Source organism: Falco naumanni, chromosome 14, assembly GCF_017639655.2.
Source record: "Falco naumanni isolate bFalNau1 chromosome 14, bFalNau1.pat, whole genome shotgun sequence".
NCBI lineage: Eukaryota > Metazoa > Chordata > Aves > Falconiformes > Falconidae > Falco > Falco naumanni.
Genome location: NC_054067.1, coordinates 12,756,050 through 12,777,320, shown reverse-complemented (window position 1 = coordinate 12,777,320; position 21,271 = coordinate 12,756,050). Strand labels below are relative to the sequence as shown.

Here is a 21,271-nt window from a genome sequence, read left to right as displayed (position 1 = left end):
CCTCTGGGTCGTGCTCTTTGGGCCATAGCTCCGAAATCCCCGCTGTCATGAACAAGACGTGGCAGCGAGGAGGTAATTTCCCATCCCCACACAAAGCTCAGCCTTCACCTGGGCTCTGGCATCGGCAAGACTCATAGTGAGAGCACAGAAAGTTTGACAAAACGCCTCCTGCCACGCACAGCTCACAGATGCTGGGATCTGCCATCCCGCCCGTAGCCATGCGAGTTGCAGGTGCACCGGGAGCTGCAAGACCCAGAACAGCGCAAGGAGAGCAGGGCCTGTCCCTGCTGCAGCGCAGAGAAATCCCAGGTGCCCCCTCACCTTGGGGGCACACTGGGGCACAGCACACCCGGCTCTGCACCCAGCGGGGCCGGCGGGTGGCTGGTGACAGCAAGGTACGTGCCCATGCTGCTTGGGGACATGCCCCCAGTGCCATTGCTGGGCCTCTACCCTGGCTGCGAGGTGACAAAGCCCTTCTCGGATGCAGCCTCCTGCCCTGGTTTTGGCAACCGGAGCTGTGCGAGTGGCGCAGCCAGCCCCCCGCAGCCGGGTCCCCTCGACGGCCGGGCGTGCCAGCGCGGGGTGCGCAGGGGGCAGCTCCGCCGGTGCCGGGGCGCGTCCAGGGCCGGGGGCTGCTCCCAGCGGGGGTGCGATGGAAACAGTTTCACGGGGGAAGAGACCCCCCGCGGGCAGCGAGGCGCGGCTCTGGGTGGCGACCGCGGGCGCTTATGTGCCGCCTGTGCGGGGGCGCCGCGCCCCATCCCTTCCACCGGTGGGGCCGCACGGCCCCGCAGCGCACCGGTGACGCCGGGCGCCGGCTGCTCGGCACCCCGCGGGAGCGGGCGGTGGAGCCCACGGCCCCCGTGCGGCGGCGCTGCCCGCCGGGCCCCGGCCCGGCCCCGGCCCCGGCCCGGCCCGCCCCCGGCCGCCTGGCTCCGCCCGGCGCCGCGCCGCCCCAGGCCGCCTCCGCTGCCGCTGCCGCTGCCACACGGGGCGGGGCGTGCGGGCCGGCGGTGCTGCTGGAGCCGGGGCCGTGCGGCGGGGCTGGGGCCGGGCCCCTGTGCTGGAGCCAGCGGAACCGGCTGCGGCTGCTGGCGGCGGCGGCGGAGCGGCGGGATGACCCTCAAGTCGGGGCGCAGCGCCAGCGCCGGCAGCATGCGGACGGCGCTCTCCGACCTCTACCTGGAGCACCTCCTGCAGAACCGGGCCAAGCCCGAGGTGAGCGGCGGCCGGAGGGCAACGTCCCGGCCAGCCCCGGCCCCCCGCAGCGGCCGCCCCCCTCTGCCCCCCGGCCCCTTCCCCGCCGAGGCCGGGCAGGGGGCCCCGGCGCATCCCCCTCCCATCCCACGCCCCTTGTGCGCCCCGATCCCCGCGGGCCCGTAGCCCAGCGCGCTGCGCCCGGCTCAGGCCCGGCAGAGCCCCCGGGGGTCCCCTCCATCCCGTCCGTCCCGGAGACCCCTGCGGGGGCGGGAGGGGGGCGCCCAGGCACGTGCCCTGTATGTGGCACGGCGGGTCCCGGGAGCGGGGCCCCTCCCCGGGGGCCGTGGGGTGCCTGGAGGAACTGTCCGCCGGTGCGGCCGGGCGGGGAAGAGGCAGGGTGCAGGGGAGGAAGGCTTCAGCATCCTGCCACCCAGGAGCTTGTGCTTGTTTTGCTGCAAAGTTGTAACTGGTCTGAACTGGAACTGCCTGTCACATGAGCTGATTCGGCTGCTGAGCAACCTCCTGGTCCACAGCGTGGGCTGGAGGGGTGGCGGTGGGTCCTGGCCTCTGCGAGGGGGGATGCAGCCAGCCCTTGGCACAGCTGCCCTGGGGCAAGGAGCGGAGCTGGGGGCTGTGTGCACCCCGCGCACCCCATCCCCAGCAGGCTGCACCAGCCATCGCTGTCCTGCTGGGAGGGCTTCTTCCTCAGCTGGTCTCGTTTGGGGTAGCTTGGGTGCAACTGGAGCAAGGTCAGCAGTTCCCAGTGCAAACACCTGGTGCTTTTCTCCCACCAGAGGTTTTCAGCTTGGAACAGGAGTCCCTGATGGAGCCGTGGCACAGCGTGCCTGGCCTGGGGTTTCCCTGAGGCTTGTGGGGAGCCTCTGGAGAGCGGCGAGGAAATTTCCCCGAGTGCTGACTTTGGCCCATCGTGTTGGACACTACAGCATCCAAAAGAGGCTTGTCAGATCTGTCCCACACCAATGGTTCGTGCGCTTTTTATGGCGCCACCCCAGCAGAGTGCCTTAAAAAAATATAGAAGACAGGCTTTTAAAGCAGCTGCTGAGAGGAGCTCTGCCATCCCTCTGCCTGCAGGATCCAGGCGGAGGGCCTGCCTGGCCGCAGGCAGAACAGGGACAAATTGACAATGGCAGAGGGCCATGGAGAACGTAGGAGCTGGCCTACAGCTCCCTGGCATTACAGTATATTTATTCCAGTATGGATAAAGAGAGAGATGGCAAACCGGGATCTGCCTGGGGCCTTTGAAGAGGAACTCTGTGGGGCTGGCATGCAGCTGGGGTTACGTGTCCTGAGCTTGCCAGTTGCTCATGCGCCGATCCCCGTGTTGCATGTGTGCAGAGATGGTGCTGGCCCACGGAGGCTGTGGGCCCCTCTGTGGGACAGTAGGGACATCGCCAGCAGCTCTTGGGAGGAGTGCTGGGTCCAGCTGGGTGCTCCTTGGCTGGAGTCAAGCAGGGCGGCCGGGAGGTTTCTCTTCCCCATTTCCTCTGGCAGAGCCACGTGCTGGGAAGTGCTGTCCTGCATTCCTCCCGTGGCGGCAGGACACGCAAACCCTCAGCACGTGGAAGCCATGCTATGGCTAGAAAACAGCCGAAGTGGAGGAAGCCGCTTGCCCTCTTCCCTTGAGCCCCACCACATGCCTGCATATCTTCTCTTTATCTCCCAACTGGCAAATACAGATTACCAAAGAGGTGTGGGCTTTTGTTCCCAGCTGTGCACCTGGTTGGCAGGGTGACCTTGGGCATGCCCCCTTATCAGCCGTGACTCAGTTCCCCAACTGTAAAATGGGCAGCGCTTGTGACCTTTGGGAGTCTTGCTGAGAAAAGGAGGGTACTTCTGGAGAGAGCTGAGCCTGAGGGCGCAGAGGGGACGCTCTGCTTCCCTGGGAGCAGTGGTTCCTAGCATTCAACCAGCACCAGAGCAGACTAAGGCCACGGGTCCCCAGGGACCAAATCCTGAAATGACTGTGGGCACAGCTAGTGGTGGAAAGCCAAGCAAAACTTCTGGCCTTGACCAAAATGAAGTGGGGAGGGCTGGTTCCAACTTTTTAATCTCAAATGTGTTTTGCCACGTTCCAGTTTGTAATGGCTGCAGGGGAAAAAGTGTCTTGCAGGGCTTGTTCTGGAGGGTGGGGATGGAGCTGCTGGGCAGCTCCTCAAGATTTCAGTGTCATGGTTTTACTGACTCTCCCTTGGAGGTGACCGGTTTCAAAAACACATCTGGAAGGCTGCATCAGCCTTTCCTGGTGGAAAGATGGTGCCTCAGCAAAACTGACTGCGTTCCCTTGAAAATCTGGCCCTTCTCCATTGCAGCACTCCATGATGTGCAGTCAGTGCGAGGGCACACAGAGCTGGTGGCATCTTCTGGCTTCCACAACTGCTTGTATCTCGTCTATTTCTCGGTTCCCTCACTGCGACCTGTTGGTGTTGCCAGGCCTTTTCCCAGCATCACCAATGTAATTCTGTTTGATTAAATGTTTGGGGTTTTTTAAAAAAAAAACCACAAACACAAACCCTACAACAAACTGGATTGTATTTCTGGAAGGCTTCTTGGGTGAGGTTGCTCCTGTGGTTGTGCTGGCAGACCTGAGAAGGCAGTAGCCTCCAGCAGAAGGCTGGGATGAGTTACTTCTAAATGTCCACGTGGCTGTTGTTCCCCCAGCCTGATGGAGCAGCCTAAAAGCAACTTCCAAGCTCTTTTTTTTTTTTTTTTTTTTCTTCTTTTTGACTAGTTTGCTCTTTTTACACGTTGCTCTGTTTTTTAAGCTGTACTGAAAGCATGATGCACACATCTGCTGGACAGCGGGGAGGCAAGGTTGAAGCCCTAGAGGGATGGAGGAGAGGTTACTGGGCCAGGACATCCCTGCACTAAACAGTGCCTCATCGTCCCTGCACACACCCACAGCGATTATAATGTGAGGGGTGATGATTCCTGAAGGGAGCTGGGATTTTGTTGCTTGCTTGTGGGCAGTGGAGCATGTCTCCCTGCCAGCTGAGAGGGTGATCCCAGGGGATCACGCTCCCTCCTTCCCTCCTGTATCTGGGCTGCTGTACTTCAGGGGCCCAGTTGCCAAAGCCGGCGGTGTCTGACCTTTCTCCACATGCTTGCCAGGGAGCCGTGCTCTTCCAAGGTCACCCGATACTGAAGTCTCTTGGTTAGACCAGCAAGGAGAGTCCAGGAACCAAACCACCGAATATGCCCTTTGCACTACAGTGCTGCTTTCCTCAAGTGCTGCTTCAGCCTTCTGCAAACCAGCTGCCCAGTTAATGTTTGATTTGCCTGGTGGCGTGCAGTCCAGCTGAGCCAGCACAGCAGCAGGAGAAACCCTGGCAGATGATGCTGACCCCGCCTGGGGACAGGATACCAAGCCCTGGGGTCCTCACCAAGGATTGCTCCAGGCTCGCCAAATTCCCTGTTGGCAAAGGCTGCCCAGGGAGCTGGCACCCTTCCCTCAGCCCTGGGATATGGGGCAGAAATCTGGAGTCTTGAGGAAAGCGCAGGCAGGGAGCTGGGGTGCACCTCTTCGACCCGTGGAGCTGGTGGCTCCTCTGCACATTGCCACCTGGAGCAGGATTTGTGCGTGAGGATTTGTACCCTCGCCAGCCAGCTGCAAGGCACCCGTAGGACTGCTGAGCCCCCACTGGGGCTGTCCCACCCTGCCCAGCTCCCAGCAGCCCTACTGCACAGCTCAGCCCCCCGCCTCCTTGCCCCATGTCTGCCCACCGCTGGCCCCAGCAGTGATCAAGCCCAGGGCTGTTCAGACCTGGCAGTGGCTGCTGGTCGTGGAGCCAGCTCTTAGCAGCACGCACGCGTAAGTTTTCTGCGAAGCAGTGCATAAGTAGCAGGGTCTGGCCCGCTACCAGCATGACCTGAAAGCCTCTTGAGGGCACAGGCTATGCCAGGCCAAACCAGCTGAGAGTGTGGCAGCTGCCAGGATTGTGCGGCGCAGGCGATCTGGCTGGCAGGCTCATGTGCACGGAGCACGAGAGCCACAGACGTCTCCAGTCTCTGGCTTCTGGGTATCCAACACTGGTGCTGGAATCTGCCACCCCGTGGGTCCTCGTCCTCCTTGTGAGCCAGACATTTCCCCATCCCCATCCACCCAGTGCAATCAGCAAAAGCCCATGCCATCCCAGCCTGGCTCTGTTTGGCACAGGGAGCTGCCAGAGGACCCTGCTGGGTTCAGAGCTGTGACTGGTGGCTGTCCCCAGGCACAGCGGCAAGTCTCTGGTGACAAGGCTTGCTCTCTGGGAGTCACCAGGGTGACACTGGTGCTGTGTCAGCGTTGAGGGCTGGGTGTTTTCTCCAGCTCTCAGCAAAAAGCAAAGGTCAGGGCTGGGAGGCTCAGCTGGTGGGGATGGTGGAGATGGCAGGGGCGGGAACTCCTAGCCCCTGGAGCAGGCTGTGCTGTGTCCTGGGTCATCGGGCTCTGCTGAGCCTAGGGGTTTGAAGCCAGGGATTGCAGAGTGTAAGGGTTTCCCAAGGCATGACCAAGATAAGTGTGATCTGTGCTGACTCAAACCACTTCATGGACACTTTGGTCTTGGGCAGGGCTGGAGAAGTCCTTGCCCTCCTCTTCCTCCTCCCACCTCCCTCCTCAGGACAGCCAGCAGAATGGCGCAGCAGCAGCATGCCCAGCTGGGGCTGGCAAGCCAGGCTGGGGGGCTGCGAGTCGCTCTTCCTTCCACCCCACGAGTCCTTGGCCCAGGCGCTGCTCTGGGCTGAGATTCAGCTTCCTCCTTCGTTTGTGAGTCGTTGGCAGCCAGAGCCCACACAGTTGCCTTTTTCCTCTGAGGAGGAAGTCGGTTGGCTCTTTGAAGTAGTTGGCTTAAAAATAAATCACACATCTTCCCTGTCACTGCAGCACGGGCACTCAGCTCCCTGTGCCCTTCCTGCGGGCAATGCCCATGGCTCTGTGCTGATCCGTCCCTCTCTGCCAGCACCAATCCTGCTGGCCTGGCTAGTCCTGGCTCTGCTGCCCCTGCCTTTGGCTCCCTCCCTGCTTTTGGCCATTGCACAAGGCTGGGCCACTGTCTCAGCTCAGCAGCACCCCAGCACATCCCTACCAAAGCTGATTTTCTTGTGGTTTAGTGCCACGGCTACACCCTACTAGCAAATGCTCTTCACCCCACTTGCACCTGCACAAACCTCCCCGCGGCGTGGCTGGATCTCACCCCTTGGCAGCACGGGGCGGCAGCCCCTTCTCCGTGCTGGATGTCTGCGGTGGGTGAGAGCAAGCCGGGGCGGCGGGATCGGGCTGCTGCTTCCCCAGCCACTGGCACAGGCCCAGCACTCAAGCCAGCTGTTGGCAGGTGGCATGCAGGGGGAGAGCGTTGGCTCTGCCTGGCTGGGCATGGCGTGCCACCTCGCTGGTGCTGGGCTAAGGCTGGCGAGGACCTTGCTGGGTGCCCCCGCAGGTTTGCTGGCTGTGGCTCCCAGTCTGGGCGCTGCTGGGAGGGAGGGTGCCAAGCTGCAAACTGGGCAGCAAAGCCGGCAACCTGGTGTGGAGCGGGGCGGCCAGGAGGGTTTGCTTTGCCTTGCAGGCCAGCGTGGGGATCTGAGCGTGCCAACAAGGCGGGCAGGGGCTGCAAATCAAAGCTGGGCCAGCACCAATTTGGGAGAGACTCAAGGGAAGTCCACTGCGCTTGGTGGCCAAACTGGCACGTCTGCAAGCTGTGTGCAGATGTTGCCCGGCGTGCCCAAGGGGTGTAACAGGACTGCACCGGGCTTTCTCAGGCTGGGGGATGGCAGCTTGCTTCGCAGTGTCCCTGCTGTGTGGCAGGGTGGGTTTGGAGATCTCTGCCCAGGACCCTAGGTGTGCTCCACCTGCCCCGGTGCCAGCATCTACTGAAGATGAAGAACAAAGGTTTCCCCGTGGCTGAAAGCCCCTGCTTGGCTTCCCAGCCAGCCAGCATGAACTGGCCCATTGCTGGGAGCTGGGGAGGGAAATGGGGATTTTCTGGCTGGCCTGGGGAGCACGTTGCCTTCAGTGCCTGGATGTGGACCTCGCTTTGCACTGTGCTGGTTGCTCATTGATGTAGATGAGGAAAGGTTGAACTTGCAAACTGAGCAAGAGCAGAGCCTGGCCCCAGTTCTCGGGGGTCAGTCCCAAACTGCTCCGTTCACTCAGTGAAGCTGTCCTGAGCTTTATGCTCTGCAACAAGCCAGCTGCGGGCCAAGTGCTGCTGCGACGCACCGTTAGTGTTTGGGACTTGTCGCTGCAGAAGACGATCAGCGGTGAACTCCTTTGGCTTCTGATACCGGTAGCCTTTCTGCAGTTTTCTTACCTCCTGTGTTTCCCAGGCTAGCTAACTGTAGATCAAGCCCACAGTCACATCGTCAAGGGTGAAGCTCTTTTGCTCTTTCTTTTCTTGCTCTTGCTGTCCTCTCCTCCAGCCTGTCCTCCCGCTGTGACCCAGGCACCCTAAGACGGTGGAGTCGCTCAGCCCCAGAGCAGGGAGCCAGCACTCCCTGGCTGGTTCAGGTGGAGCCCCTAAACCCCAGTCTCTGTTTTGCCCCGACAGGCCGTCACTCAGCCCATGAATGCCATGACTGAGGACATTTACACCAACGGCTCAGCGGCTCTGGGCAGCCCCTCCCACAGCAATGGCCGCGAGGTGCGGAAGATACGCCTCGTCCAGTTTGAGAAGGTCACGGAGGAGCCCATGGTGAGAGCTGGCAAAATCCCAAAGCCTTGTGGCACCCAGGGGGGCGGAGGGGCAGGTAGAGCCTTGCCAACGGGCTGGCCTCAGGGGAAGCAGGAGATCGCTTGAGATGTCAGACATGGGAGGAAGGTGCTGGATCCTGCCTCCTGCCTGGGGACCGGGAGCGAGCCCCGTTAAAGAGCTGGGATGCTTGTGCCAAGAGGAGCTGCAGCAGGCTGGGCTGGCCAAGCAGGGGGCTTCCCCCTAGCCACTGTACGGCCCACCATGGACACGGGCCTGGAGAGGACTTTGCTGAGAGCATGGGAGCTCTCCCCTCCAGCGAGCAGTCATGGATTTTCCTGTCTTCCAGGGAATCACGCTGAAGCTCAATGACAAGCAGAGCTGCATGGTGGCCAGGATCTTCCACGGGGGCATGATTCACAGACAAGGTAACAAGGCCCGTGTAGAGGCAGTGTACGGATTCACATCTACAGCTGGTTTCTTTCCGTGCAGAGATAAGGCAGCCCCCAGCACTGCTGGCTTTCCCCTGTGACGAGGACATCTGTGTCCCTTCCTCCACTAGCAATATGTCAGTAACTCAGGGCTTGCTGGTCTCTCTGCGTGGTTGTCACGTTAATGCACTGGAGACTTTAGGGAGAAATAAAGGACTGGGGGAAGGGCTCTCCTGGAAAGGAACCAGAGACCATCTGTCTCCATCTCGTGATGGGGTCACTGTAACAAGAGATGGATCGTACCCCAGAGATTGCAGGGAAGCTCTTCCCGTTCCTAAAGTGCACAGGTGGGACAGACTTGCTGTGGGTTGGCTCTGCAGACCTAAAGAAGGTGCCAAAAGAAATAAATAGGTGCTGTTTTCTGGTTTTGGGTCTTGCCAAAGGGGCACGGAAATGAGACGTTCTGTGCTTAGAAGAAGGGGCCCCTTTTCCAGCCCTGGATCCAAGCGGGAAGTCTGAGCTTACCCCTGCCAAAATAACCCAGGAGCCATTCCAATAACGCTACTGGAGCCTGATTTATAGCAGGGTATCTGAGGCTGTAATCTGGCTGAGTATATAAACTGAAACCGCAGAAAGTCAAGAACGCTTGTGTGAAGGGCCCTGTAAGGAGGCTGTCATTTGACTTCAGGTGAGGTGCTTGGGTTTGGGTAAACAGGTGCTTTGACCAGTCTAAAGCACGGAGGGACACACAGTGGAAAGCAACCCGATGACCTTCAGACTGGATAAAGTGTGTGTGTTGGATAGAGGGGGAAGAATCCATTCCCCTTGTGCTTTAGTCCCATGGGCTTAGGTGACATGCGTGGCTCCACAAGCATTGCCCAGGCAAACACAGCAGCATCCAAGCCACAGCTTGCCCAGGGGGTCGGGAGGCTGGTGGAGCTGTGTAGTTTTGGTGAGCGGATCTTGTCCGGTGCTGCATTTTCATGTTTCTCCTGTTGCTGGCAGGCTCTCTTCACGTGGGTGATGAAATCATAGAAATCAATGGGCAGAGTGTGAGCAACCACTCGGTTGACCAGCTGCAGAAGATGCTGGTAGGTATCTGTGCTTGGCAAGGCAGTTACCAGGAGGGACCACGTTGGCCTGCAGGTGTGCATGCTGGCTGAGCATTTATCCCCGCCTAGATGCTAGAGCCAACACACAGCCGCTTGCAGCAGTGTGATGTGGCAGGAGCCAGGGCCACCATGTCGGGGTGCTGTAATACAGCCAAGTGCCGGGTCTCTGTATGCAGCCTTGGTGGTCTGGCCTTGCTCTTTGTTTCTGCTCTTTGGTTCTGGCCTCCTGACAGCAGCTACAAAGGCTGTTGGCTGGGTCCCTGACATGTGCTGGTGTGTGTGGGGTTTGGAAACCACCTCTGCTTGCCAAGGCTGGTGTGCAGCTCCAGCCCAGTGGCTGGCTGCTCCTGCAGGTCACCTTGGGGCCATTTTCCTGCTGCTGAGGTCACGGTGTTCCTGCCAGGCCCTCGGTAGAGACAGTTTTGGACAGGGTCTCAGACCTGCCTTGGAGTCACACGCTGGGGTCATCCTGATTCGTGTCCAACACGTGGTCCTGCGGACACCCACCAGCAGCCTAAGCAGGAGGCCTGCCCCTGCTGCAGTGCCCTTGTCCTGCCTGGTGACAGGACATCCCTGCTCCAGACAGTGGGACCAAGGAAGATCTTGTCTTTGCCTCCTGAGAAAGGTGGTGGCCCAGGAGGCCCCTCCAAACCTCCAGATGTGGTTGTCCCCATGAGACCATGTCGGTCTTCTGAAGCATGTGGCGCAACAGTGCATCTGGCCTGTGGCAGGCAAGGGAGTGCTGTGCCTGTAATGTCACCAGGAGGGCAGGAGTGAGAGGCCGGCATAGAGGGGACCTGGCAGAACCAGCCTCTCGTCCCGGGCTCCCCGTGGGGGCAGCCAGGCCAGACAATACAGGTCTCCATGTTCGTTCTGGTGATGCTTAGCAGTGCCCACAGCCAGCCCCTTGTGGGGGTGCTGGTGTCCCCCCATGTGGATGGGACAAGTATGGCAAAGTTATGCTGCCATGGCGCTTAGCCCAGCCCCAACAGAGGTGTTTCTGACCAGGCTGTGGTGCCCCCCAGCCTCACAGCATGGCTGGGGCCCCCCAGGAGCTTTGCCTTTGTGGGTCCTGGCACTGAGCAGCTCCCCGCACAGGTTGCTGCTGTTGGGCTGCCTCCAGGCGCCGCCTCCTCCAACACTTCTTTCTCCCCTTTGTTCACTAGAAAGAAACCAAGGGGATGGTCTCAATAAAAGTCATTCCCAACCAACAAAGCCGCCTCCCTGCTCTCCAGGTAAGTGCAGCCTCCAGACGCATGGGCTGTGCTGGGACATGGCTGTGGGGCCGGGTGGGACCAGAGCAAATGATGGGGAACCGGTGCTGGGGAGAGAACTGTGCTGAGCCAGGGGAAGGACGAGGGGATGGCTGCCTGGTCACCTTGTCTGAGCTGCTAGAAGGTGAAAAAGGCCTGTCCTGTGCTTACATTGCTGCAAACAAGCAGATTTCGGCCCTGTCTGGATGTCTTTACCCAGTGTGTATGTAGGAATGTGGGCCTGGGATGCCTGAGCCACAGCGGTATGTGTGTGTGGTGTTTGGTGATGGGAAAGCAGCAGCACGTGCACCCTAGGAAGCACAGAAGCTTCCTGCCACCTTCAGAACTGCAGCCATTAGAGCCACGTCCCCATGACAGGGCCACAGCAGCACCTTCAGGTGCAGCACTGGGCTCTCGCTGCTCCCCACTGTCACTGATGCCCGGTGCATCAGCTGCAAGGAGGGTGACGTCGGTCCGGATGCCACCAGCACGCTTGTGAGCAGTGACTGGGAGGAAGGAAGTGGTGGGGGAGAGGAAGGCAGCTCCTTGCACCTGCTGCCACTGCCAGGGTCGGGGTGATGTGCTGTGGCAGGGGGTGACACCTGCCTGGCTTTGCCTTTGAAGTCCTGCTGTAGCGAAAATACTTAGGATAGTAGGGAAGGCTGGCTCCTGTGCCAAGACGTCAGTGTGTAGTGGCTGGGATGCTGTCCCGTCTCTGGGTGCAGGAGCCAATGCCACCGCGGTGCCCCCCATCATGGACAGGCAGGAGTGGGAAAGCAGCTCAGAGGCGGAGGAGGTGGGGGCTGGATTGTGCTGGAATGTCCCGGAGGAGTCCATGTCACCCTTTTTCCTTACCCAGAGAAGCTGAAGTCTCTGAACGTGGTGACAAGTGAAAACTTTCTCTGTTTCTCGCTCAGCCCAGGCTGTTCCCATCCCAGCTCAACCAGCCTTGCCTGCGTTTATTAAACACGGGCCCGTGTCTGCCCTCCCCTGCTGTCCCTCTGCCCTCATCCAGCTCAGTGCCAGGGGAAAGGTTACCTCTGGCAAACAGAACACGGCTGCTGGCTCACACGAGGCTGGCTGCGGGCTCAGGGAAGAACACAGGGACAAACTCCTTCCCAACAACAGCTGTCCTCCCATTGCTGTGTCCAGGGTTGCCTGCATCTCTGCTTGTTGCGGTCCAGTGCCAAGCGGGGACTTGTGATTATGTTTCAACTCCTGGATCCACATGACCACCTCCATCAGGGCCTGGCAGGCAGGATGGTGCAGGTCCTGGCATCACGATGCCCCCTGTGCCCTGGCTTGCCCCGCAGCCTGGCAGCCAGCCACGCTGAGGCCACCTGAGTGTCTCTTGGTGCAGGTCTGCTTGGGAGGATCCTAATGAGAAGCACTGAGCACTCGGGGCTCTTAAGGTCATCTCCAACCTGTTCCCAGGCACAAACCACGAGTTTTTGATTTTAAAGACCATGGCTTCTCGTGCTGGAGCCTGCTCAGTACCTGAGCTTCCATGCCTAGAGAGGGGGCTGGCACAGGCAGGCAGGTAGCTTGCATTAGGAGCTGGCCCTTTGCAGTCCGCGGGTGATGGCCAGAGCTGTCTGATGCTAACTGGTGTGTGGGAGTCTTTCCAAAAGTGACCTGGCTGTGCCTGGCTTGGGGTACCAGGGCTGTGGGAGCACAGGGCTCCAGGAAGGTGCCTGGGCAGCGCTTGCTCTGTGCCCCGTGTGTGTTTGTGTTGACGACCTGCTTCCCTGTGCCAAAAGAGTGCTTTCGGAGCAAGCATCAGCCCTCATCCTGAAGGGAGATTCTGCTCTTCTTTGTCTTCCATTGTGAGAGATCTCATGTCCCAGCTTGATCCATGTGCTCTGCTTTTCTGTCAGTGAAAGGGAACCATGCGTGCGTCCTGCTGGCCCTGTGCCTCCAGCAGCACTGCTGAAGGAGGTCATACTGTAGGAAACTTTTAATGTGGAAAAAGTACAGCATGGTCTACCCTACCCAGGGAAAGATGACTTTCCAGGCTCTGCCTATCATGTCTGAGGACAGAGCATAGACATCACCCTAGGTGAATCCCTTTGCCCTCTTGCTACATACTGCATTTCTGGGATAAATAACTTGATAGGGAAAGCCTGCGTTAGCATCAGGCTGGGTCTGATAGTGCTGTTTCCCTGTAAAAGGAACTCCTGCTGGCGGCACGGCTGCTGGGCAGCCCCAGGCACACTGCTGGCTTGGGGCTAACTGCCCTCCTGAGTGACCCTAGAAGTCTCAAACAACAGGGAGCATCCGTGACTTGTGGGAGAGGCTGCACGACTGCACCATGACTGGGGGGTCCCAGCAGCCTCAGGCCCACAAGACAAAAAGAAGCCAGGAGGGGAACAAAGGCATTGTGAGGTCTGTGCTTGGCTACAGACTTCGTTCTCTAAAGCCTGCCTTCTGCTGCCCATCCTCCCTACCCTGCTTTGGCTTTGCCCCAGTGTTAGTCCTGACCTTGCCAGGTGCGCTGGCCAGAGGCAAACTGCAGCTGCAGCAGCGTTTCAGATGAGAAACTGTTCATCCAGGCAGCAAGAGCAAGCAGCAGCACAGAAAACACTTGGGTGCACATGCGTGGTCTGCCCCACCTCCCAGGGGTAGGTGACTCTCATCCATCCTGTTGCTCTCTGATGGTTTGTTCTTCCTGAACAGCCTTCCTGGAAAACAAGGTCCATGTGCACAAGCCACATGCCATTTCTCTCCTGACCTTACAAAGATGCTCGGTGCAGCAAGAGCTCAGGGGCGCCTGGCTGCCTGCAGGCTTCAGGAGGGCTGGCAGCAGAGTGGGCTGCCCCAGTAGCACTGCAGACTCCCTCCCAAAGAGCTGAGGGAGCAGAAGGGACAGGGAAAGGCCACTTTCTCATACCTTCCTGGTCTCCAGGGCTTCCCCGGCCCCAGGAGGGTAGTGCAGTGGCCTGGGAAGCAGCAGCAGCAGGTTTCCAGTTGCAGCTACGATGAATGTGACATTGCAAGAGTAGCTGATAGAGGCCAGGACAGACCAAGGAAGGGACTGGATGTGACACTGCAGCCTTGGCTCCCTGAAGGCCCCGTGCCATGCAAGGGAGTACCCAGTGCTGGGGAGAGGCAGGGCACAGCCGCTGGGGATTGAGAGTGGCCTTCCCTGGGGTGCCCAGGACATGGGACTGCAGGGTGCACTGTGGCAATGGCTCCCCTCTGCTCACCCCACTGCAGACCCCAGTTGCTGTGCACTATGTTGGTCTGAGTGGTGGGACTCATCTCCAGCTGGCTCAGCTCACCAGCACTGTGAAGCACCCAGGGGACCGCAGGGGGGCTAGATGTCAGGGTTCAGGCACCAGCTGTGGGGCTTGCTGGCCTGCCTGGAGGCAGCAGCTGCTTCACTGGCATCTCAAAGATGCCAACCTCCTCCCTCCCTCCCCTATCAGCATGTCTCACTGCAGCTCCATGCCCAAGAGCTTCCCCCAAGACTTTCTTCATCTCCTTTCTCCCTGCCCTGGCCTTGAGGGGCCTGGAAAGCAGCAGGGGCTGGGGTCCCTCCTGAACCAGGGACCTTGTGCCTAGAGCTGGCTCTGCAGTCGCTGCCGGGGGATGCGATGTGGGGCCGGGAGCTGGACATTACCAAGTTCAGCCAGCCTGCGTGGCCATGCTGACTCCAGCCTGCTCTCTCTTTTGCAGATGTTCATGAGGGCACAGTTTGACTACGACCCCAAAAAAGACAACCTTATCCCCTGCAAGGAAGCAGGGCTGAAGTTTCAGACTGGTGACGTGATTCAAATCATAAACAAGGATGACAGCAACTGGTGGCAGGGCCGGGTGGAGGGTTCCTGCACAGAGTCGGCGGGACTCATCCCTTCTCCGGAGCTGCAGGAGTGGTAGGTCCCGGGATTTGACCAGGAGGGCTGGATCTGGGAGTGGAGGCGGGAACAGTGACCACATGCTACCAGGAGTGTGACCGTGTTGGGTAACACCAACATCACTGCTGGGAAAAGGAGGCAGATGTCCCCCTCATCTGCCGCAGGGTGAGCCTTTACCTGTCCCAGTAGCTACCCTGCTGCTCCTGCCCTTGCATGTCTGAGGGACAATTCCACTGCTCCCCAGGGCTTGGGGTGACAGCTGGACCATGGTGGGTGGTGTCCTCCTCTCTCGGCAGGCGTGTGGCGAGTGTCACCCAGCCCAGTCAGAGCGAATCCCCAAGCTGTAGCCCTTTTGGGAAGAAGAAGAAGTGCAAAGATAAATACCTGGCCAAGCACAGCTCAAGTAAGTGTGAGCAGCGCAGTGGGCTCCATCCCCAGCCCCGGCCATCACTCCTGCCTCTGGGCAGGGGCAGGTCTGCCCTCCATGGGAGTCAGACCAAACGGCCCAGCTGCGTTGGCGGCGGGACCTTGGGCAGATACCCACAGCTGTCAGCCTGAGTCCCTCCTCCGAAGTCCTCCTGCCCCTCGGGTGGCCACAGCCGTGCCCCTGCGCAGCTCTGTAGTGCACAAGGCTGGGGCTGGCTCACATGGGAGCCAGGCACCAAGTTCCTGTGCTCTCCGGTGGTGACAATCTCCGGCACTCCCGGCCCCGAGCTCCCTGGGAGGTCAGCCTCCTGGGCCTCAGCCCCCCGGGCTGTCGGGTACAGGGCAGGCAGTGCTGGCTCAGCAGCTGGGGAGCAGCCCCGACCGCTTCCCACAGCTGCCGAGCCATGGCCCTGGTGGGGCAGGGGGCTTGCCCCTCAGCCTCCCGCTGCAAACACCCCATGCTAAGCATGGCCATGCCCTGGGCCGGCAAAGGCAGGTGCCTGAGGACACGCTGGCTCGTAGCCCGGCCTGCAGCTCCAACCAGTAACAAACAAAGCTGTAAATCAGAAAGTTAAATAAAGCTCCCCCAGCAGCAAGCTCCCCGCAGCGTCCTGCTGCTTCCCCACCCAGCTCCCAGGTCCTGCTGTCCTGAGCAGAAATACTGAGCGAGAGCAGCCCTGGCTCCTTCAGCAGCCGCTGGTCCAGCTCCCCAGCACCCCCTCCACACCTCATACGCTACTGGCTGCTGCCCTTTTCCCCAAGCAGCTAAAGAGGAATGAGCTCCCAGCCCAGCCTTGATCGCTCCCCCCATTTGGCCCGAGGACCTGGCTTTGGTCTGACACGCGTGCAGTCCTGCTGCCGCTGCTGTGGCTGAGCCGGCTCTGACCACTCACTCTCTTGTTTCTCCTCTGTCCCAGTTTTTGACCAGCTGGATGTGGTTTCCTATGAGGAGGTGGTGAGGCTGCCTGCCTTCAAGAGGAAGACTCTGGTGCTCATTGGTAGGTCCTGCCCCAGGCATCCTCCACAGCACAGGGGCCGTGTGTGACAGGTTCCAGGGGGAACCCGGACTGGACTGGGGCTGGGCAGCGCTGCCCTTCAAACCCTAGTAAGCTCTGGGGAGCTTTTCTTCTGCCTGCAGCGGTCACCAAGCAGGCTGACCTCCTCCATGCAGCACTGTGCATGGTCTGGCACCTGCACTGCAATGCTGAGGTAGGCTTAATTCAGGAGTTTCCAGCTCCTAAGTATCTTTATGGGTAATTTTTATGAAAAACAGCTCTGGTCTGCACAGCTGCACCAAACACTCCCATGCTGTGTGTGCTGAAAATTTGTTGGCGGACCCCACAGGCATGGGCAATCCAGCCACTGCTCAGCAGACACTGGTCCCGTCTCCAGTTAAGGCAAGGAGAACTTCTTCCAGGGCTGGAAGACACCAAAGACCAGCTCAGAAAGCAGATCCTGGGCAAGGCCCCAGGAACTCTGTACCTTTCCTCAGACCCAGAGCTGTGGAGGGACCCCAGCATCTCTTGCCAGGCTTCTCTGAGCCCAGCTTCAGCATCCATCCCTCCTTCTCTGCAGGGGCCAGCGGTGTGGGGCGTAGCCACATCAAGAATGCTCTGCTCAGCAACAACCCGGAGAAGTTCATGTACCCACCCCCATGTAAGTACCCAGCTAGGGTGAAGGGCACAGCACACGATGCATTTCCTCTCACCTCCTTGAGCCAGCACCTTCTGACGGCAGATGGGATGTGGGGAGATGTTCCTCCAGCACCACCAAGCCCGTGGTGTCAAAGGCCACCATGCAGGGCACTGTAGGGCCTCCCTGCCTGCTGTCCCACAGGCTGAACCTACCCACAGATGGCTGCAGGGCTGCTACCACCTGCATTGCAGAGATCGCTTTTCACATCCCAGTGGCTTTCCTTGGCCTGGCTGAGTTCCTTACTTGTCCCAAGCAGGAATGAGTTGAAAGAGGATGAGTACAGTGTAGTCTTGAGGTATACAAGGTCTCCATGCCCTAGCCCTATGCTCAAAAAGGGAAGGCAAGATGCCCAGGTCACCCAAAGGAGAGGCTGCCCATGCTGCTCTGTTCCCCAGTCCTTCTGGGGGCTGGTACTCACCATCTCCCTCCATCCCCAGACACCACACGCCCCCCGAAGAAGAATGAAGTGGACGGGAAGGACTACTACTTTGTCTCCACGGAGAAGATGACCCAGGACATCTCAGCCAACGAGTTCCTGGAGTTTGGAAGCTACCAGGGGAACATGTTTGGCACCAAGTTTGAAACGGTGCACAAGATCCACCAGCAGGACAAAGTCGCTATTTTGGACATCGAGCCCCAGGTAGGGAGCAGGGAAAGGAGTGGGCAGGACAGGGGCTGCCACAGACTGAGCTACCTGTGTGCTGGCTGTGACTGTCCCTGTCTTCCCCAGAGCACTGCCCACCTGCCTGTCCCAAAGAAAAAAGCCAGGGAGTGCTGGGTGCCATTTCTATTCCCAAGACGTGGGTGCGGTGAGGGTACTCCCCATCACGGCCAGGGCCAGGCTGCTGTGGGAGTGGGGGTGCTGGGCCAGCATGGCCCTCACGTGGGGTCCGTTTCCTTTCTCCATCACCAAGTGTATGGGTGCTGCTTTGCAAAGTAGCGGTTGTATCCAGTAGCCAGCTCAGAGCAGGGCTGCAGATGCCCTCATGTCCTCCCCTATGAGGTGGAGGGGAAGCCGTGCTGGGACCCCTGCTCCAGCTAACTGCCCCCATACCACCCGACTGTCCCCAGGCTTGGGAGCCCACCCGGAGAGCCCATTGCCCCAGACTAGGGGTGGCCCCTTTAGCCCACCACTGCATCATGGGCACCGTCGTCCCCTGGCTGGGGGGCAGCATGGGGTAGTGGGGGACAGGAGCCAGCTGCCTGCGCTGGCTCCAGCCCTGAGGAATGGCCACGCTCTGGTAACTACACCTCTCTCTCCACAGACCCTGAAGATTGTCCGCACGGCCGAGCTCTCCCCGTTCATAGTCTTCATTGCCCCAACAGACAAGGCAGAGCAGGTGGGTGGCAGGGCAAGGCTGAGTCTCCCTCCAGCTGCACTTGCCTGCCCATGGCAAGAGGGCAAGGAGACTGCTGCCGCAGCCCAGGGCACTCCCCCCTGCTCTACATCAGCTTCTTCTGTCCTGCATTTATTTTTGTGGTCCAGGAGAGCAGGGCAACTTCCTTAGCTCAGGCCTGAGAAACAGGAATTGGTGATTCCTGCAGCCATAGACTCTCTCCCAGATTGCCACCCCCCACCAACCATCATCCCTGCAGCATATCAGCCACTACTATGTAGTGGGGTGAGTGGGGCGTACAGCCCAGCACCCAGGGCCATCTCCAGCTGCAGCAGCACTGCAGAGCAGGTATCCTGCCATCAGCTATACAAACAGGACACACAAACAGCAGCTCCGTTCATTTTTTGCCTCATTAAGATGTTCACCCAAAATTAGGATGAAAGCAGCACTGGTGCCTCAGTTAACTCACACAGTGCCAAGCACAAGCCACATGCTCCCCTGACAACTAACCTCTGCAGGGAGGTGGGAAGTGAGGGGAGAACAAGGAAACCCACAGAGGTCTGGTGCAGGTGGCCTTCCCTGGACTCATGGCCGGCCAAGGCCACCTCTCCCACCCTACTTTTAATAGGCTCTCAGGGTTTGTAAAGCTTAAGGTACAGACAGTTTCTGGTAAGGATATTTACGCAGCCTCCAGATCAAGCATTGCACAGGCATTAGCCTGCAAAGGATTGTAAAGCCAGGTGCAGCAGGCTGGTGGGGGAAAAGAGGGGGCCAAGTGTCAGGGCTGAAAGAGCAGGTGGGCAGCGAGCATGCTGCCCCCCACCTCCCTGCCCCATCACCCCCTGCTGCCTCCAGACAGGAGTCAATTCCTGCCGCAGTGGGCAGGGCCAGCCTTGCTGGTGCAAGCACTATATATAGCTAGTTGCTGCAGATCAGGTAACTGCTTACTAGAAGGGATGCAGCAGAGCCAAAATGTGACCCAGCAGAGCTCACATGACACAGGCAAACTGCTTACTGCTCTCCTCTCTTCACCAAGAGCTTCCAGGTGACACACAGCAGAGCTGCAGCAAGCGCAGCACCCCAAGCTTATCCCCCTGCCACCCCTGCACAGAAGCAGGGAGCCACCTGCACTTCAAGCTCCATTAGGGAGATAGGTGGAAACCGGTCTGGACTTTGCTGTTGAAGGCACAGCTGCCTGCAGGGACACGCTCCTGGGATACCCCAGCGGGAGAGGGCAGGCAGCTTTTGCTTTTACTATGAAAAAAATAACTCTATCCCAGCCAAAACCAGTAGATGGAGGCTGGTCCAGCTCTGCCAGCCATCACTGTTCTGGTCAAAAGCATTTTAAAGATAAATATGAGACCAGGTAGATCTGGCCTCACTCTTAGCAGGTAACCTGATGCTCTCAGCATTGCATAGAAGTCCAGCGAAATCCCAGAGACCCTCTCCCAAAGATGACACAACACCTCCTAGCTTGTCAGACAAGCTGCAGGAATGCTCTGTGCCGACACTTGGCAACTGCTTGAGTTGTTTTGGTGGTGGGAGGGAGTTTGCCTGTTGGGGTGGGCTGTGAAATTCCTCTCCTCCCCAGCCTCCTCTGAAGACACTCTCTTCATTTCTTGCAGTCAGAGGCTTTGCAGCAGCTCCGAAAGGATTCAGAGAACATCCGGAGCAGATACGCACACTACTTTGACCTCTCACTGGTCAACAATGGGGTGGAAGAAAGCCTGCAACTGCTGCAGGAAGCCTTTGAGCAGGCCTGCAGCTCTCCTCAGTGGGTACCAGTCTCCTGGGTCTACTGAGGGGGAATCCAGTCCCAGCCGCTTCCCATCAACCATCCTGCAGCCATGGGGAGAAACCTACTCCTCAGCTTCCCCTGGTCCACACAGCCCAGCACAACTCCCTTCCTCTGCTGCTCCATGGACATGGTCTCAATTGGTTGACACATGCACAGGGTCTCCGGATCTCCTCTCCCTGGGGGAATATAGGACAGGGGTTGCCCAGGGGATGGCCACCTCCCAGAGCACTGCAATGCAGTGTGAAGTTAGAGGCTACAGTAGAGCCCAGGGCACCCCATTAGCACAGAGCACAATTCTCCCCCTCACCGGGCAAGGGAAAGCAGTCAATCTTCTGGGAAGTCCAGCCAATCTTCTCTGAATCAGTCCCAAGGGAAACACAGAGCGGGGGTCTTCCAAGGCAGATCTCCCCCTGCCATCACAGGAGTGCACATTGCACCACAAACACCTCGAAAGCCTGGCTGGTGTCCACAAGGCTTCATGCCTGATCCCACGAGAGCTCCTACATCCAAGGGTTTCCCCTCACAAATGAGAAAGAGCAGAATAAGGCAACCGTGGATTTGACAAAGGTGGCACAGAGCGTGCCACCTACAGGCAGGTCTCCACATTCTGAGGTTGGAGTTTTCTGATTCACTCTGTGCAATTCTTAATGTAAAAACTCACTGTATTTAAATTCTCACCGTGCAGCTTGGATTGTTACTGCCTGGCCAGAGAAACTCAGTAGCAGCTGAGGAAGTCCCATGGACCTAACCCCAGAGGGACAGTTCAATGGGTAAATTAGATCCAGCCACAACTATCTGTTGCATGCAGTAGAAATAGCGTCTCTCCAAAGATCATCCAGGCATGCTTTTCCAGAGTAAGGTGTCTTGCACACTGTATGTGACCATAAAAGCCACCCACAAAGGGGTACCTCCTGCAGGAGTACACTTGACGCACAAACCCCACTATGATCATGTCCAGGAAGCACCGTGGCTCCTGGGCAAACCATAGCCATCATTTAGGTGAAAGAATCTCATTGTGTGTTCAGCAGTCAGCTAGCGGAAGGGGGTTAAGAAGTCTTGTGCAATTTTTTTACAGATGCCAAAAATAAAATCTGTTGACGTGCAATAGGGACCTTTGTTCTGATCCACTGCAGGGAAACAATGAGCAGCAATAAATGTGTGCTGAAACACTGCTGTGACTGGTGTTTTACCTCTTGGGCTGAGCACTTGCTCACAGCTGGAGGTCTGTTCCCACCTCCCTGACCCCAGCATACTCGAGGTTAGGCAGGCCAGGACCAAACAGTCCCTCCAGCCACCATCAGACCTCTCCAGCAGCTCACTCCAGCACAGGCACAGGAGGAAGAACACCTAGCTTCCAGGCACACATCCCAGTGGGTTTTGCCCAAATGGAAGGTGGCCCCTAAGCACCTGCAAAGTCCTGACCAGCAACAAAGGCCCCTCTAGTGATGGTCCATGTCAACAGGACCACTTCATTGCACC

General features: G+C 58.8%; 1 protein-coding gene across 1 annotated transcript; it reads left to right on the top strand.

Annotated features, from left to right (window-relative positions):
• Nucleotides 1–975: 975 nt before the first annotated feature.
• Nucleotides 976–20,959, top strand: MPP1 (membrane palmitoylated protein 1). The gene is made up of 12 exons (XM_040614194.1): nucleotides 976–1,218; nucleotides 7,743–7,886; nucleotides 8,233–8,311; nucleotides 9,320–9,405; nucleotides 10,593–10,661; nucleotides 14,358–14,554; nucleotides 14,833–14,939; nucleotides 15,880–15,960; nucleotides 16,538–16,618; nucleotides 17,095–17,297; nucleotides 17,923–17,997; nucleotides 19,620–20,959. The coding sequence occupies exons 1-12, from the start codon at nucleotides 1,117–1,119 to the stop codon at nucleotides 19,794–19,796; spliced, it is 1,401 nt and encodes a 466-aa protein (XP_040470128.1). The 5' UTR covers nucleotides 976–1,116; the 3' UTR covers nucleotides 19,797–20,959.
• The last annotated feature ends 312 nt before the right edge of the window (nucleotides 20,960–21,271 follow it).